Below are 17,395 nucleotides of genomic sequence, written 5' to 3'. Positions count from 1 at the left end.
ATCCCATTTCCTATTTTAGCAACTATCTTGATATGTTCTGTCCAGGATAATTTACTAAGATTATACACAGTACAATGGTCTCATGAACTTGGTCAACAAACACACCATTAATAGAAACCTTTAAATTTCGAGTTTTTCAAATAGAAAGGTTAGAACCAAGTATAATGCTATTTGATTTACAGACATTCAAAATCACTTTATTGCTCCTTTTCCACTTAACATTTAACTCTTTCTTAGTGGTAACTAATATATATATTGATGAATAATTTGGATACATAGAAATAATAGCCTTATTAAGGATGACTGTTATGCCATTAGGAAAGATAACATACAACAATGGGCCAAGACATCTTTCTTGGGCCATTACACACTTAAAACCCTGACATCTAAGTATGTCCTATTTCCTGTTACTTAAACAACTCCGTCCTTAATAATACAGAGAGAAGCTGGATGGCTTCTATTCTACTGCTGACTCCAGGCACATGTGGCTAGGCCTACAACACATCGCAGACTACACAAGCACTACCAGCATCACCAGCTCCATAGACAGCGTGTCCAATGACCTCAATACCTTCTACACCTGTTTTGAGACCTCCAGTTATAACACAGAGAGGAAACATACACATAGGACCACCTGCCCCTCATCACCTCGCCTAACAATCTCATGAGCTCAGGTACACACAGCAGTGAGGAAGCTCAACCCCCATAAGGCAGCAGGACTCTCAGAGCATGCCAGCGAGTTAGCTGATGTTCTCTTCTTCATCTTCAACCTTTCCCTCGGCCAGTGTGTCAGGATTAGTGATGGAACTTTAGCCAGCATTACTACAAATATAGGCATTCCACAGTAAAATAACTAAGTAACATTTTATTTCTATAGCACCTTTCAAGATAAAATCAAAAAGTGTTTCAGAGAGAAGCTAAAACATAAAAACAGAAATCAGCCAAAAGCGAATTTACACATTCCTCACCCTTGCTGAAGATACTGTACCATTGAACCATTCATTCTCAAATGTAAAATCAAGATGTGTCTCTGATTATCTGAGAAAAATTTAGTTTTAGCTGATTTCTAATAAGAAATAAGTTACGTATTCTATTTCTAGAATATGTTTCTATTTCTACAGTATTTATGGGTCCTATCATTAATCCTTTTCTCAGTAGTTTAGAAGGCCCTGACATAGACCAAACACACAGAAATGTCATTGCTTACCAAAAGACAACCAAACAACTGGAGGACTTCTAACTGAAGAGAGGCACATGTGGTAGCAAGACAAGATAACACTTACATTAGCATTTGATTTTATTTATTCAGAGCAATTTAAATACATGTGACAAGTTACTAAACTGAAGAGTTATCACATATTTCTAGAACGCCTTTAACCTTGCAAGCAGTGTTATGAAGATGTAAATCATACTGAAAGAACTGGAAGAAGTACACCTAAATCAACACATGAAGAAATTTGTATAGAGCCCCTTTTAAATATAACTTCAAACAGATTTTTTCTTAAAAAAAGAAGATTAAACTGGCAATCTGCATATGATATGACATTTTAACAAAATATTTAAAAAAAGAATCATTGCACACACTGGCACACTGGCCATCACACAGTTGCCTAGGAACTCCAGGTGGGGATGAAACAGCATGTAAAACTCTTTTGAAAAAAAAAAAAAACCCATCACTTTTATCACTGACGATGTTGCTTAGTGAACGCTGGGCAATACCACCCTGCTATACCTAGTTTAAAAGCTGGTTGACTGCAATCGTAAAACTGTTTAAATAAATGGGTCAAAGTTATAGCTTTAACAGCTAAGCACCCACAAAAACATACAAATGAAGTGCTTACATTATTGTGGATCAACTGAAAGTTATTGCAAAATAAGTTAAACTATAAATTAAGTTAAATGTAGTTCACTAGTCCGCAACACTGCCTGCAAGGTTACAACAGTTACTACAGGACCAAATCTAGATTACATCATCTAGATTACATCGTCTGCTACAACTGCAAAAATAAGAAAAAAGCTTTCCCTTACACCTCCCAGTGTAGGAGAGAAGGTGCTTGTGTACTTGATAGAATGATTAAATTTCAAATTACCTCCAGTACTGAATACAATATCAGTGTTAAAACTGTTGATTATTTCTTTCGTACAAATAACTGGATAAGATACAGTATTTTTGCATAGCATAGTAAGTAGGCAATAAAAGAGTAGAAGATAGGCAGTGGGTTGTAAGGATTCTTTGGAATGAATTGCTCAGTTTAAAACATAAATTAGTAATATGTTTGGCAATTGCTTGAGCATCAAGTCGGCACTGACGCCTGTCCTCACCACATATTTTTGTGGTTGTATGCATGTCATATAATTTGTGATTGTCTAATACCATTATACACTGGATAGAATTCATGATTAAGCAGAATAGGTAATTTACTACAGTACAGTTTATCACAAGCAAACTTATTTCAATAAACTATTTTAAGTTTTACTTGCTGGCAGATTAATTGTTATATTTTGTCGGCCCATCCTTATCAAGTTCTTTGCAAGAAGGTTTAATGTCCTTGAATTCCTTCTCATCAGTCTGTGAAACGTCCACAATTATGTCCTCAGTCTGATGTTTTCCTTGCATTTCTTCATCAGTACCCAACATTTCTTCCTCTGGCAATGAACATATTTCATCACATTTCAGAGAAGGGAGTTTTTTCCTTTTGTGAAGGGATCCAGGGTTTGAATCTTCTTTGGCAGCCTCTTTTTGAGTCTGTCCTGCAGTAGACAAAATAACTGAACCACTGGTTTGGCTATTAAAGCAAGCAGACCTGGTGATTTTGGCAGGTTGTAGGGTGGTGTTGGTAGTGTTGGTAGTGGCAGTGAACATATCAAAGATGTCCTGGTTCTGTTGAGACTCATCAGTAGGGAATTTAGGAGAATATTTGAATGGATTTCCAGGGTAAGCCAAGGTGGTACTTGCAATATTACCTGCTAGCCCAGGTTTACCTTTCATCATTCCCAGAACTTCAAAGCGAAAGCTGGAGATATCCTGTTTGAGCTCCTATCAATTATTGGGAATCTGAGATTAAACAGTGGAAAAAATATATGGAAAACATAATACAACTGGGTACTTAAGCTTAAATGATAAAGAATTTTATGCTACCTTGAAATTTTCCTCTGTCAACCCCTGCTCTGTCTTGGCATCTCTAATCATTGCAGCCACATATCGTTTCATGAGGTTCTTCAAAACCTCCTAAAACACATTATTTTTAAACAAGCAAAGAGTTATGTTTACATTTAACCATTTACATTCAATCAAAATAGGATAGTAAAAAAACAACAAAAATAATAAACAATACAATGCAATATAATACAAATTATTACCTGATACTCATGGCTTAATTTTACATTTTCAGCTGCACGTCTCTGCAATTACAAGAAAAACAAAAGGCTCATTAAGACAGCACCGGGTTATTTCCATTTTCACTGATTAGGTGATTTTTTTTTCTTACTTGCCCTTTTTCAATAGGTAATCGTTTGACACACATTAACATGGATGAATTCATTTTCGAAGCCACTTAGAGGCTGTAATAGTAGACAGGGTATAAACAGGCATGCATGAAAATGTATAACATGCAGTGGTGACAGTACAGGTCAGAGAAAATCTCTGGAAACACTTTACCCCCAAAGTTTCAAAGGTTTCAAGACGTTTTGTGCTTGGTCTCCTAAACAAATGTGTTTTTATCCATCCAATTAGATAATAAACTGACTTTGGACTGGGTATTAAATTGAATGGAGATGGCAAAGTTCCCCCTTCTTCAAAATAGCTCATCCATAATTTTGTTCGTGCAAATTTCCACTCTATGTCTGCATGATCCTGAAAAGAAACACAAACAATTCATAGAGCAGATTAGGCAGATTATTTTGATAACTCTAATAATCTAACTCTAAAATAAATAATTGTGTAATCTTTATTTTGCTACTTACAGCAATGTGCTGGTATGAGTTGTTCATCATTGCAATTAGCATGTTTAGAAGCACTACCAGGGAGATGATATTATAGGTGCCAAACATGGTAGAGCCGACAAATTCTGTGAATGTATGGTCCGGCTCCACGTTCGTCACGTACAGGTTAATCAGCCCAAAGATAGACCAAAATAATGACTGCAGTGTTTCGAATAGCCTAAAAAGAACACAACCATACATCACAGCATGCACTGTTGGAAAAACAAACATATTAATCAAGTCAGATTTTCAGGGGTAATTTATGTAAGAATTTCAACTTGCGTGGAGAAAGCGTTGTTTTGCTGATTACAGCGGATGCCCTTGCAAGTCCCATTATTTGTTTCATAGTAAAAATAGAGCTGGTTGAGGCCATTGGCAAATGCTAGCAGCACTAGACAGTAGATGAAGAGAAATTTAAGTATGTCCAGAAGCATGCGGCCCAATGAAATCTGTAAAGGCCCCAAATGGGAGTTGGCAGTGAAAAGACTGATGAGACGCAAGGAGCTGAAAATGTTGGCGATGGAAAACAATGCCTCTGCCACCAATGTTGGGTGCCACGTTTCCCAGGTGTCTCTCAACTGGCACTTTGCACTATACTGTTGAAAAAAAAAAAGAACAATAGTCAAACATGCTCAATATTGATAGCACACAATGTCAATTTTTCCGGCATGATGGTTGCTCCAGCACAAAGTAATAAATAAAACAGACAGACAGATAGAAGCCTTTAATATAAATTACCTTAATATAGGCAACAATCTTCAGTGAAATTGTTGCAAGATACAAAGAGTTCATTATGAAATCCATCAGGTTCCACCAGTCATCTATGTAGTCCTCAAAACCACTATCCCACATCTGTTTGATCTCAGCCCATAAAAAGCCTTCAAGGAATGAAAATAAGACGTGTCATTGTTGTATTTTTGCTCAGGTATTTGTCCCGAGGCAAACACACATGAGACGCAATGAATGAAATCATGTGACAAACCTCTGCTTAGACTACAGTGTTCATGTACACAGGAGTGCAGTCTAAAAAAGAGTCTGCAATATGTGTGTGTATTATTACCAAGCACCCAGGGCAGGATTATCCATTCCACAATGGTGGGTGGTGGGCCCTGACGGTGTTCCAACCGATCATCACTCTGTAGATGCTGCGAGGCCAAGAAGAGCAGGAAGAGGAAGGTCAGGTAGGAAGCAGTGTGACAGATGAACTTGATGAAAGGCTTACGGATGAATAAGCCATAGCGGCTCTTTGGAGCGATCAGGTAGAAGATGGATAACAGTGGAAACGCAAAGCCAATGAAGATACAAGTGATGAGCTTTACTGCCCAGTGACGCCTCCTCCAGCCTGGGAATTCATCATACCAGCGAGACGCCAGCAGCTGCTGGCAGTTGGGCTGAGCAACAAACTAGGAGACAAAGAGAGAGACAAATAAAGATTACAGATGTTTACATGAAATAAATTGTTTTTTATTTACCCATCTGTCTCTCAGGTCCAACCAAAAACTGACTAAACAGAAAAAACGGTAATTAATGGTACACAAAAGATGTGCAAGTTTTTTGCCACAAAAGATCAAGAACTGCAAAACAACTAGAAACATTCATTCAAAACAAAGAGTTTCAAAAAGGTATTTCTAAAGTGATGTTCAACGCTCTGTTAAGAAATGATTGCCAAATCTTTTCCCCATGCACATTTTCTCTGCTCTATGAGATTTGATATAAAAGTCTGTTGGACATCTGCAGATGGTGATGGAATTCAATTTCAGCGTAACCCAGTTATGGCTAAATGGATCCCAATTATGGTACTAAAAAGCATTTTGTTGCGGGTGATGAGGTCATCTATCAGTGCAGAATCTGCCTTTTCAAAGTTTCCTTCAGTAACTGTCCTGGACAGATTTGAACTTACATAAAATGACTGGAGGCAAATGGTGACATCTGGAAGGAACAGATTGTGTATGGGGACATTTTTTGAAGGTGAAAATGACCCTACACAGATCTCACGCTAGACTCCTACATCAATTAGTGTTCTTACTTCTATTTCACAATATATTGCAAATTGCATCATACAGAACATTGATATTCACTCTACTATCTAAAAATTCACAGATAACACTACCACTATTTTTAATAGTTACTGAGAATCCAAAATTCAAAATCAGTTAAATATATTTTGTACTTTTTAAACACTTAACACTTTGGATTTGGAGTTTGAGCTCAGGTTTAGAGGAAAATGTGCAAAAGCAGAGTGAGCACAGCAAGTAGCAAGAAAAGAAACCTCCAGAGAAATCTCCGAAGAATACAAGAAAGAAGACTTTCATGATCCTAATATTGCTGACATCAAACAAGTTCTAGTTTGTGTAGTCCAATTAATATTTAAGTGAATTTTATTTTTTAAACCCTTGAATCACATGGCTCTGTGTCTGTCTTTTTAATCTGAATTGTTATGATAATTGCTATTATTGTTATTAATAAAGAATGATATTCTACACTCATGAGCCACTCTATTAGGTCCATGTGTACAACATGTTACAACAAAGATTTCTAATGATGGCAAACATGGCAACAACTCATGGCATGCAGACATGGCCAGAACAACTTGCTGAGGTTCAAATGCGCACAAGAATTAGAAATGATTTAAGTGACGTTGAATATTACATGGCTGTAGGTGTCAGACAGGGTGGTCTGAGAAAACTCCTGATCTACTGGGATTTTCCCACACAGACTCTTCTACTGTGCACAGAGACTGATGCAAAAACAAAAAAAAGCTAAATATCCAGTAAGAAGCAATTTTCTGATACAGTTGGCTGAGGAGAATGGCCAAACGGCTTTGAAGTGATAGACTAGACATGGTATGGTCAGAATCTGGCATAAGCAACATGAAACCATAGCTTTTCAACAGTCCAGGTTAGTGATAGTGATGTATGGTGTGGGCGATCAGCATTTAAACACCACAGTGTACTTCAGTGTTGTTGCTGACCATGTTCATCCCTTTATGACCACAGTGTACCCATTTTTTGACGATTCCTTCCATCAGGATAACTCTGCATGTCACAAAGTTAAAATCAAGTCACCAGAATATTGGAAAAATGTTACCTTGTCTCATGACAAGGTATCATAAAACAAAATAATACAGAGACCCCCTATGAGCAATAAACAGTGAAAGCAAAAACTACCTTTTAACAGGAAGAAACCTCGGGCAGAACCAGGTTCCAGAGGGAGACACCATGGTTGGGGGTAATGGGAACAGTTTTCTATAAGGCCCATTAAATATAATGCTAATGCTTTTTTTTTTAATGTGCTGATGTAGAATTTACAAATAATCACATAAGCTGAAAATCAAATGTCAAAAATGTTTTTAAAAAAAGAAAGAAAAAATCTTTTTCTTTTTCTTACCAAGATCATTGTTCTCACTTCAGGCTCACTGGAGTTCATTTAGGCCAAATGATTAGATAAACAAAATTAGTAGGAAGGCCTGTCTAAAGCCTTTTCCATGGAGATAAATTGTAGCACACAGAACTGTTGGCAGTCATACTGATCTTTCTTATTCATGTCACCAACTGTGTCATCAAAATACTCTTAAAGCCTCAATTCTAAGACTACATGGGTGGTATGAGCCATTAACTCTGCAAATACTATACAACTGCTGTACACAAACAAGACCCAAAAGTTCCACACAGCCTCTTTAATGAGTGGAATAAATGAAAGACACCCGCTGAGTGCACGCAATGTGTACTTTATATTCCAGTCTGTTATCCAGGAAACACCAAAACAAACAAAGCAATCCTGAATTTGTAACAGTGTAAGTCGAGTTAAACCATATACCAGAAATAGCTGCACGAGAAAACATGAATGCCAGGTGGATTGAACATTAACTGGTGTTTACTCTAACAGCTTCCTGATATAAATGCCATGTGATGCACCGATGTGACAATAGCACTGGTCACTGTCAGGTGAATTCACAGGGAGCGGGTGGGGTCAGGTGACCTGCCTCTGCCTCTATACATGCTCTACAGAGACACCACCCGTAGCAAAACAAAACAGAGTCTGAGGGTGACTGGATTCTCCCAACACTATCCGCCGTTTAGGTGTGAAAAAAAGACCTGACACCAAAAGCACCACCTTTTAAAAACTTGTTGTCACCTGCTCTGTGTTAGGTTGATATTCATGCAATGTACCGTTATACTCCAATATAAATTAAATATACATATAATTATGAATGACACAGATCTTTGTGTGAATGCCAAGGTATCTAATTATTAGTAGGTTTTCTTTCATTTGCAGCAAATAATACAAAACTAGTATGCAATTGATAAATATCCAGAGAATATGTTAAAAGACACTAAACGGTCCCCACCCAGTTTAAAATATTATGAGTTTGTATTTCAGGGAAATGGCCATTACTTCTCCCATCATTATCCTCAATTATCCAATTATCATGGGATTCTCTAAGAGGGTTACTGTAATGCATCGCTAAGAGCCAGCCTGGCAATTACATATTGCTCTAAACTCCCACAGGACATCTCCACCCAGGCCATTTACAGCTCATCTTGGCGCATTTCTTGTCATCTTCAAACAGGTTGATTCTTATTACTTGTTGCCAATCTGCATGTGCACTGGTGTAGACAAATTCCTGTATTCATGTCTTTTTCACCTTAAATATATCCAGAAAAAACCTTTTTTGTTCCAGTGTGACAAAGACCACATCAAAATCAAATAAAAGCTCACCTCTTTCTGGGAATATTTGATAGCCAGTTTCAGTCGGGCAAGCTCATTAATGTTCTCATCCAGCAATGGGTTGATGTCGTCACGGTAATTGAGGATTACTTCCAGCTCTCTGGAACTACGAGTCTGGTCCAAGAGGTCCTTTGCAAATTGTTTACATGTACGGGACAGCTCTTCATACTCTGATTTAAATTCGTTCTCCACCGTGCTGAGCTCCTTCAGCTCCCAGCTAAGCTGAAATGCCGTGAGGAAAGGATCCTCACTTGAGAGGGCAATGAGTGACGGGCTGGCAAGGGCCTTGTAGATGTTTAGACGAGAACGGGAGTGACGCAGGACATCCACGTCTGAACTGGACACACACTCCATACAGTTGCAACGTATAGCGTGTGGCTGGGGTATAGAAACCCCTCGCTGCAAGAGCAGTTTGATGATCTCATAGTTGTTAGTTTGAGCTGCCAGGATGATTGGAGTAATGTCTGGGGTGAAGTCTGAAAACTGTTTGTGCAGCAGAGCCGATGGAACCTTTTGAAGAAACCAACAGAGCAACACACAAATGAATAGACATAAAATAACGCATTTATGGTACACAAACATTTTATCACAAAAGTACAATGCTTTTAAACCTCTTGCAGGAACTGAAACAACTCTTTGACTGGATCTAATTTCATTTGTCTTCAGTCTCTAACCATCTTGTCTAACAGCAAGCACACAACTAATGGCTTGTGGTTCAGCTGGCCTCAAAGTGGCTTCCTGGTTGGAAGCAACACCCTGTTTTTCCCTTTTCACAGAATACATAGAGAGAAGCAAGCAGTACTGGAAGACCTCATTTACAAAGATGTCAAGAAGCTGAACACAAGCGGGGCCTTTCTCAAAGAGTCTGATAAACAGACTGTGGAGAATGGCTAATTTGTTGTAAAAGCTGTAGCAGAAAGGCCCACGGAAGTAGGGGTTCGGTAACTTATGAGAGAAGATAATAGCTTTATTCCCTAAATCATCCAGTCGTAGCTAGAATACAAGGGCAAAGAACACACTTATTTGCATCTTATCTCTTTCAGAGTCAGACTAGAAAATAAAATGATTTTTCTCACTGCTCCTACTTAAACATATGAGGAGTTTATATACAAATATTTAACAACATATTTCTGTATACAAATATAACCATATAATAATTAGTAGCTTGTAGTAAGACATTGAGACACTTCTGCTCAAATGTAACCTTGCCACAACATGTCTTTATACAAATACATTACAAAATATAATATAACATAATTTACATTAACCACATGAGGCTCGCAGATTTTCCCAATGCCAGGCTGAACAAATAAATAAATTAAAAAAAAAAAAATCAGTATGTTCAAAGGTCAGCAATAACTGCAAATCAGATGGTACCTGCTTTTCCCCACGTGGCTTCTTGTGGTTGAGCAGCAGCTCAACGGCCCCCACTACCTCTTTACGGATGGCATGTAGCAGGGCATCACCCACGTGTACATTATAGCTGAGGAGCAGCTCAATAATCTCCAGGTTCTCGTTTTCAATAGCAATGAGCAGAGCTGTGCGTCCCAGGGGGTCCACGCAGTTGATATTGATCCTGAAGTAGATCTCAGCCTCTTCCAGAGCTTGCTTCACGCTGGCGTAGTCCCCCTTCTCTACAGCCCCCAGGTAGGCCCGCTCCAGAGCAGAGAGCTCCGATTCTGCCCGCACGATCCGCAGAGGGATGCGGTCCCTGTACGTGGAGCTGTCAGCTTTCTTATAGTACAGCTGAGACATTGCTGCCCAAACTGTCTCAGTCTTCACGGAGAATTACTGAAAAATAAAGACAAGAAAAAATACCAAGTCAACTACTGACAAAGACTGACCGTGTTATACTTCTATACACGAAAAAGACACATTTCTGCTCACATGACACATTTTGAGATGCCAGTGCGTAACCAAAAACAAATCAAACAAATTAAAAAAACAAATAAAAATACGTATGTTTGCCTTTAAAACATTGTAAAATATATAATTAATCACCCATACTAACACAACGAATAACAATAACATATCATCGTCATCTAAACGATGATTAAAGTTGTTTTTCGCTTAAAAATGCACGAAAACAAGCGACTAAAATCCTTTAGTTTTCGTTTAAAGTACCCTAATACTTGTTTAACTGTGGCTTTAATAATGCACGAAGGAATACAAACTTTACCTCCTGATGTTTTCCAGTTGTAAATCACATGAATCAGTCGACGAAGCTCCGCGCACAGCTGCAGTCGGAAAGGGAAGCTGCGTGCTCTGATTGTTTTTAATCTCTGAAGTCTCCACCAAAGAGTCTGCAACTTAATGGCATGTCAGGTCCCCTGCCCACCCCTTTCCTTCAATTTACCGCATATTTCTCTGTAAAATACACGTAAGAAAACAGCACGTGACGTTCATCCAGGCGCAATTTCTATACACGGTAACTTTCTTTGTAGATTTAAGGACATTAACAGTGGTGTAACAGGTGTCGGGGATAATGCTAAATAAACGAAGGAACAAAACGAGGAATAACGTTGCCTAGAAAACAAAAATCACTAGTCTCCTAAGGGCGGGATTAAAATCATACAAAATAAATAAACTAAAAAAAATAATAACAGTTAAAATTTGTTTATGTGAGCTATACTCTCACACGAACAAATTGTAACTGTTATTATTAGATAACGGCCAAATCATTAGATAAACATTGCTACTCGTTTGGACCCTCTTTTGCCTTCAGAATTGCCTCCCGCAGAGATTTTGTTTTTGGTAGCTGTGGCGACCATTTGAGCAGCGTGAATTGATTGTCATGTGCAAGAAACCAGTTTTAGATGAATTGAGCTTTGTGACTATAGGCGCCTTATCCTACTGGAATTAATCTTCAGAATACGAGTACACTGTGATCATAAATGGATCGATATGGAAAGCAACAACACTAAAGTAGGCTGTGGTTTTTAAATACTGACAATCCCCCACACCACTACACCACCACCACTAGCCTGAACAGTTGGGGGGAAAAAAGGCACAATGGATCCATGCTTTCATATTGCTTGTGCCAAATTTAAGACTACTGTAACCCCTATAGACATGGTTACTAGTATTTTCTTGTTTTTACCTAGTAATATTATTTCCGACACCCCTTGAACACACTTTGATTTTCCGTAGTTCAGTGAATGCAACAAAAGCACGTTGCTGCATTAAGCTAGGCAAAACGGAGCAAGACACCGAGAGCAAATAACAAGCTACACAGTGAGTCTTTTGGTATAAAATAAGTGTTATAAAGTATTTTCAACAGTCTCTAACTTAAAGTTATGTACTTTTCAGAGGCCTTTATGTGTTTTACTCTCGACCAAAACCAGGCAGAGCGTGTATTTGTTTCTTGGGAATTCCGGTGAGTTACTAGAGATGATAAGTTAGCAGGAAAACTTATGCTAATTTTACATGTGGTAAACACTGCAACAGTGCGAATTCCGTATTGTCTAAAAAAAGCTAAAACCAGTCGGAGTACTTGAATCGTGTGTGAAATGGAATGTCGTATTTTATTTTATTGTCTATTTGATTGGGCATCTTCACAAATGCGCAAAACTAATGCAGGATGCACTTTTCTTTTAGCCATAAATGTTGTCCAGTGCCTTTTCTGCACTTTGTCATTTCAGTTATAGGTTAATACATGTAAATAAGTTATTTAAAACTAGTTACGTTACAAACATTTCATGATGTGATTACATATGCCTTAAAAAGGGGTATTTAAATACAATTGATTGTAATGCTGTAAAGCAATACAAATGGAATTCATAGAGACAGAACAATGTTAAAACAACAGTGTACTTGATTTTGAAAACTTTATGAGATCTCATTTTATTTAGAAAAACTGTTAAGAACTATTCTGTTTATTGCTCTGTACTGTATGTGCAGACTGGTTTTTTGTGATCCTGGATCTGAAGTGGTTCTGGATATGGATGGCGAGCCAGACCCTGTGAAAACTCTTGGCGAATCCAAAAGCAGTGTGGCCAGCTGTTCTGGATGCAGGAGTAGAGCTACAGTCTGAATTACTTCGAATCGCAGGATTTCAGATAAGCAAGAGCAAAAACTGCTTACTTCATACGGATTGTTTCTCTGGGAAACTATTGAACTCCCAATATCCTGCTCATCAGGAGTCAGGTCTAAAGAGACTACTTATTTTATTTTATTTTGTTGTTATTTTCAAAAGAGCGCTCTTCTCTGTTGATCTTCTGTTAATTTTCTATGCTGTTTACATTGGATTATTGCACCACTGTAACATTGTAATAAATCTGCCGGCTGTTCAACACTCAATTCTCTCAAATTTATTTTACTCCTCTCGAATCTAGTCTATAAGTTTAACCCTACTATACTAAGCAGGTGTTACATAAAAGTGGCGAGCCAGCCAGGAGGAGTTTGGCTATTTAATGCCTTTAATCCAATCATTGGCACACAGTTGGCAGTTTTATGACAATTTTTGCACATTTTTCCACTGAAGTAACATGGATGTCATTGAACGTGAACGTATCAAGGTACCAAATGCTGTACTAATCAGTGGGTTTTCTGGTACAGAGACTGATGAAGAAGTTGTTAAGTTTTTGCAACACTATGGTTCTATTGCACGAACAGTGAAAATTGCTAGTTCTGACCCTGACTTTAAAGATACAGTTATAGTTGAGTTTGAGTATGGCACAGCCATTGAGTCGATTCAGGGTGAACTACCCTGTCACAGAACAACATCTGACCCAAATGTAGTTCACAGCATCCAACTCTTATCCCCAATTTACAGTGCTAAGCTAACGGCTAGTACTACAGAGTCTTACCTTTCTAATTTAAAGGGTATTGCTAAGGTGAGTGGGGTAGATTATGAGAAAATGCTACTTAGTGAACTTAACAAACTTCAGGCCTCTGCTGGGGAAAGGGAGGGTACAGCCCCCTCTAAGGTCATTTCAGTAGATGACCCAGTCCCTTTAATACCTGGTTCTGTTTTGAGACGACCAAGCAGTGAAACTATCCCACCCACTCTGACCACTGACACCATCAATCCTTCCCTTACTGACAGACCAGCTCCTATTTTGAACCCTGAACACTTAACCACACCTGAAGTCCAGAGGGTCATTGTGGAGCACATTGTCAAAAGTACTGATATGTCCCAATCCTATCCAAGCTCTGTAAAATTCAGGTCCTTTTCTGGAAAAACTCCATGCCCTAATACGGAGGTTGACTATGACACTTGGCGAAGTCATGTTGAGTTTTATCTTGCAGATTCTTCGGTTCCTGAAAGACAAGTAGTACGGAAGATCATTGACAGCCTCTTACCGCCAGCTGCAAACATTGTTAAACAATTGGGTCCCTTGTCCAGCCTCAAAGACTTTTTGAGCTTGCTTGATTCTGCATATGGAACTGTAGATGACGTTGATGAGCTGTTCGCAAAATTCTTGAGTACAAACCAAAATGCTGGCGAAAAACCTTCAGCCTATGTGCACAGGCTGCAGACTACCCTTGACAAAGTTGTAAAAGGGGGAGGAGTCCCAGTTAGTGATTTCGATCGGCAGCTTTTGAAGCAGTTCTGTAGGGGATGCTGGGATGATAACCTAATCGCTAGCCTCCATCTAGAGCAAAAGAAATCCAGTCCACCCTCCTTTTCTGAGCTGCTTTTACTCTTGCGAACAGAGGAAGATAAGCAGGCAGCCAAGTCAACTCGCATGAGGCAGCACTTGGGAATTTCAAAAGTAAAGGTGCAGTCCAATCCTTTAAATGTTTACCCAAACACTGAGTTTCAAGCTGCTGCTGCTGCTGCTGACAGCTCCGCTCAAGCATCTGCCAAGAAACTGCAAAAGCAAATTGCTCAGCTGCAAGAACAGTTAAGTTCCTTAAAAGCTTCAATGGAAACCATGGTTGCAAAGAAACCTCAGGCAAAGTTCCCAAAAGCTGTAAAGAAACAGCAGCTAAAGGAGGCACAAACACAGAACTCTCCGTTGAAAAATGAAGGCTTTGGCAAAAACAAAAAGCCTCGCCCATGGTTCTGCTTTAACTGTGGCGAGGATGGCCATATAGCTCCCTCTTGTGACAATGAGCCGAATCCCAGTACTGTTGAGGCCAAGCGGAAAGAGCTAAGGGTGAAACAAAAAGCTTGGGAAGACCAATGTGACTCTGATTTAAACTAGTTCCTGTTTCAGTTGAGGGACAAACTGGAACTAGAAGCGACAAAAGTCCCACTCAAAACCGCCCAACAAAAAAGTGTTGTGCACAAACAAGTATGCGTCATTCCAGCTTTCCAAAGGGCTTAATTGGCAAGAAGTGCACAGCTAATGTCAACATAGCTGGAGTGAGTTGCAATTCTTTGTTAGACTCTGGGTTGCAAGTAACGACTATTTCACACTCATTTTACCAGAGACATTTGTCTGATCTTCCCATCCAGCCAATCAGTGACTTAGATGTTGAGGGTGCAAATGGACAAGTTGTACCTTATCTAGGGTATGTAGAAGTTCCAATTGGCTTTCCAAAGGAGTTTGTTGAGTCTGAGCCCCAAATTTCTACATTAGCTCTCATTGTCCCTGATTTACGTTCCAGCACAGACTTACCAGTTTTAATTGGTACAAATGCCCTTGATGTTTTATATGAGGAACACTGTAGGGATACTCCTATTTCATCAGCTGTCTATGGCTATAGTCAGATTTTAAAAATCCTTGAACATAGACATGAAACAAAAAGCACAGGAAAGCTTGGACTAATGACACTGAGGGGCAACACACCTTACGTAATACCAGCTCATGAAAGGGTTTGCCTAGAGAGTTACGCCCACCTAAATTCACCAACCACTGACAGATGGGCAGTTGTAGAGCAGCCAACTTCCTCAGCCCTTCCGGGAGGAATCTTTGTCGATTGCTGCCTTATCACAGTGCCACGTCAAAGTCCTTACAAGCATCCTATTTGGATCAGAAACGAAACCGATCATGACATCATCCTTCCTGGCAACTGCGTTCTTGCTGAACTACACATTGCAGACCAAGTCCTTGAAACTCAAACCACGTCGAGTGCAAACTCTGCAGGCTGTTGCAGCCTGTCGGCAGACTCATGTTCATTACCCAGTGACCAGTTGACCTTTGATTTTGGCGATTCACCTCTGCCCAAGGAATGGGAAAGTCGGGTCACGCAGAGTCTTAGTGCCTACCGTGACGTTTTTGCATGCCACGATCTCGACTTTGGCCATGCCACTAAAGTTAAGCATAAGATCAAGCTTAAAGACGAAACGCCTATAAAACAGAGATCGCGGCCCATTCATCCAAATGACTACGAAGCAGTCAGGAAACACCTTAAAATGCTTCTCGATGCTGGGGTAATAAGACAGTCAGAATCTCCCTTCTCATTCCCCATCGTTGTAGTCAAGAAAAAGAATGGTGAGGTACGCCTCTGTGTGGATTACCGCAAGCTTAATGTGCAAACGGTAAAAGATGCTTACGCGTTGCCAAACCTCGAAGAGACCTTCTCCGCCCTATCTGGTTCAAACTGGTTTTCTGTCATGGACTTGAAGTCAGGCTATTACCAGATAGAGATGGAGGAGGAGGATAAAGCCAAAACAGCCTTCGTATGCCCACTGGGGTTTTATGAGTTCAATCGAATGCCCCAAGGCATCACAAATGCTCCCAGCACCTTTCAGAGGTTAATGGAGAGGTGTATGGGAGACATTAATCTCAAGGAGGTACTCGTCTTCCTAGACGATTTGATTGTTTTCTCAGACTCCCTCGAGCAACATGAACAGAGGCTAAAGCATGTTTTGGACCGTCTTCGTGAATATGGCTTAAAGTTGTCCCCGAAAAAATGTCGCTTTTTCCAGACATCAGTTAAATATTTGGGCCATATTGTCTCCAAAAATGGTGTGCAGACTGATCCTGAAAAGGTTGCTGCTATCAAGACCTGGCCAGTGCCACAAAACTTGAAACAGCTGAAGTCATTTTTAGGGTTCACAGGCTATTATCGTCGATTTGTTAAGGACTATTCAAAGATAGTCCGGCCCTTAAATGATCTCACATGTGGCTATCCACCTCTCAGAAAAGGCCAGAAACAAACAGGCACTTCTAAATATCTCAATCCTCGAGAACCCTTTGCAGACAGATGGACACCTGTTTGTCAGTCAGCCTTTGAATGCATTAAGGAGAAGTTAACATCATCCCCTGTATTGGGGTTTGCAGATCCAAAGCTCCAATATGCTCTGCACACTGACGCTAGTACCACGGGCCTGGGTGCCGCTCTTTATCAGGAGCAGGATGGTAAAATGCGCGTCATTGCCTATGCTAGTAGGGGATTGACACCAAGCGAGACCAGATATCCAGCTCATAAGCTAGAATTTCTAGCTCTGAAATGGTCCATTGTCGAAAAATTCCATGATTACCTTTACGGTAACGAGTTCATCGTTGTAACGGATAACAACCCGCTTACATATATTCTGACCACGGCAAAACTTGACGCAGCGAGTTATCGCTGGTTAGCAGCGTTGTCTACCTTCAACTTCCAAATCAAATACAGAGCTGGGAAGGCTAACCAGGATGCCGACGGCCTATCACGGAGGCCTCATCAAACTCTGGCTGCAGATAGTGTGACATTGGAAGAGGAAAACAGGATTCAACAACTCACCTCACGCCTTCTCGGATCCCTTCCAAGCTCTAACAGTGTATGCCCTGACACTGTAGCAGCTATATGT

General features: G+C 39.7%; 1 protein-coding gene and 1 long non-coding RNA gene across 6 annotated transcripts; one reads left to right on the top strand and one right to left on the bottom strand.

Annotated features, from left to right (window-relative positions):
• Positions 1–1,301: 1,301 nt before the first annotated feature.
• trpc4b (transient receptor potential cation channel, subfamily C, member 4b) lies at positions 1,302–11,183 on the bottom strand. Of its 5 annotated transcripts, XM_082503946.1 has the most exons (12): positions 10,889–11,183; positions 10,087–10,500; positions 8,701–9,219; positions 5,042–5,384; positions 4,720–4,859; positions 4,264–4,577; positions 3,964–4,159; positions 3,659–3,853; positions 3,361–3,402; positions 3,140–3,229; positions 2,983–3,037; positions 1,302–2,751 (listed from the first exon to the last, which is right to left on the bottom strand). In XM_082503946.1, exons 2-12 carry the CDS (start codon positions 10,462–10,464, stop codon positions 2,489–2,491), a joined length of 2,535 nt encoding a protein of 844 aa, XP_082360072.1. In that variant the 5' UTR covers positions 10,465–10,500; positions 10,889–11,183; the 3' UTR covers positions 1,302–2,488. The 5 variants fall into 5 exon arrangements, 4 of the variants coding, with proteins under 4 accessions (XP_082360072.1, XP_082360071.1, XP_082360073.1 ...); XM_082503945.1 differs by having other exon boundaries at positions 1,302–3,037; XM_082503947.1 differs by lacking the exon at positions 1,302–2,751 and having other exon boundaries at positions 2,979–3,055.
• A 593-nt stretch (positions 11,184–11,776) lies between these two features.
• LOC309687662 lies at positions 11,777–13,008 on the top strand. The gene is made up of 3 exons (XR_014270825.1): positions 11,777–11,943; positions 12,019–12,085; positions 12,610–13,008. It is a non-coding gene; the product is annotated as an uncharacterized lncRNA (long non-coding RNA).
• The last annotated feature ends 4,387 nt before the right edge of the window (positions 13,009–17,395 follow it).

This window comes from Aulonocara stuartgranti (genome assembly GCF_965226115.1).
Source record: "Aulonocara stuartgranti genome assembly, chromosome: 14".
NCBI lineage: Eukaryota > Metazoa > Chordata > Actinopteri > Cichliformes > Cichlidae > Aulonocara > Aulonocara stuartgranti.
This window is presented reverse-complemented; position numbering and strand designations above follow the sequence as displayed.

Excerpts from the sequence above, each read along its gene's own strand:
- trpc4b (XM_082503945.1), bottom strand. The coding sequence starts at position 10,464 with ATGTCTCAGCTGTACTATAAGAAAGCTGACAGCTCCACGTACAGGGAC. Across the intron at positions 4,160-4,263 it reads CAAAACAACGCTTTCTCCAC|GCTATTCGAAACACTGCAGT; the intron begins GCAAGTTGAAAT and ends TGTTCTTTTTAG. Across the intron at positions 3,230-3,360 it reads AATTAAGCCATGAGTATCAG|GAGGTTTTGAAGAACCTCAT; the intron begins GTAATAATTTGT and ends AATGTGTTTTAG.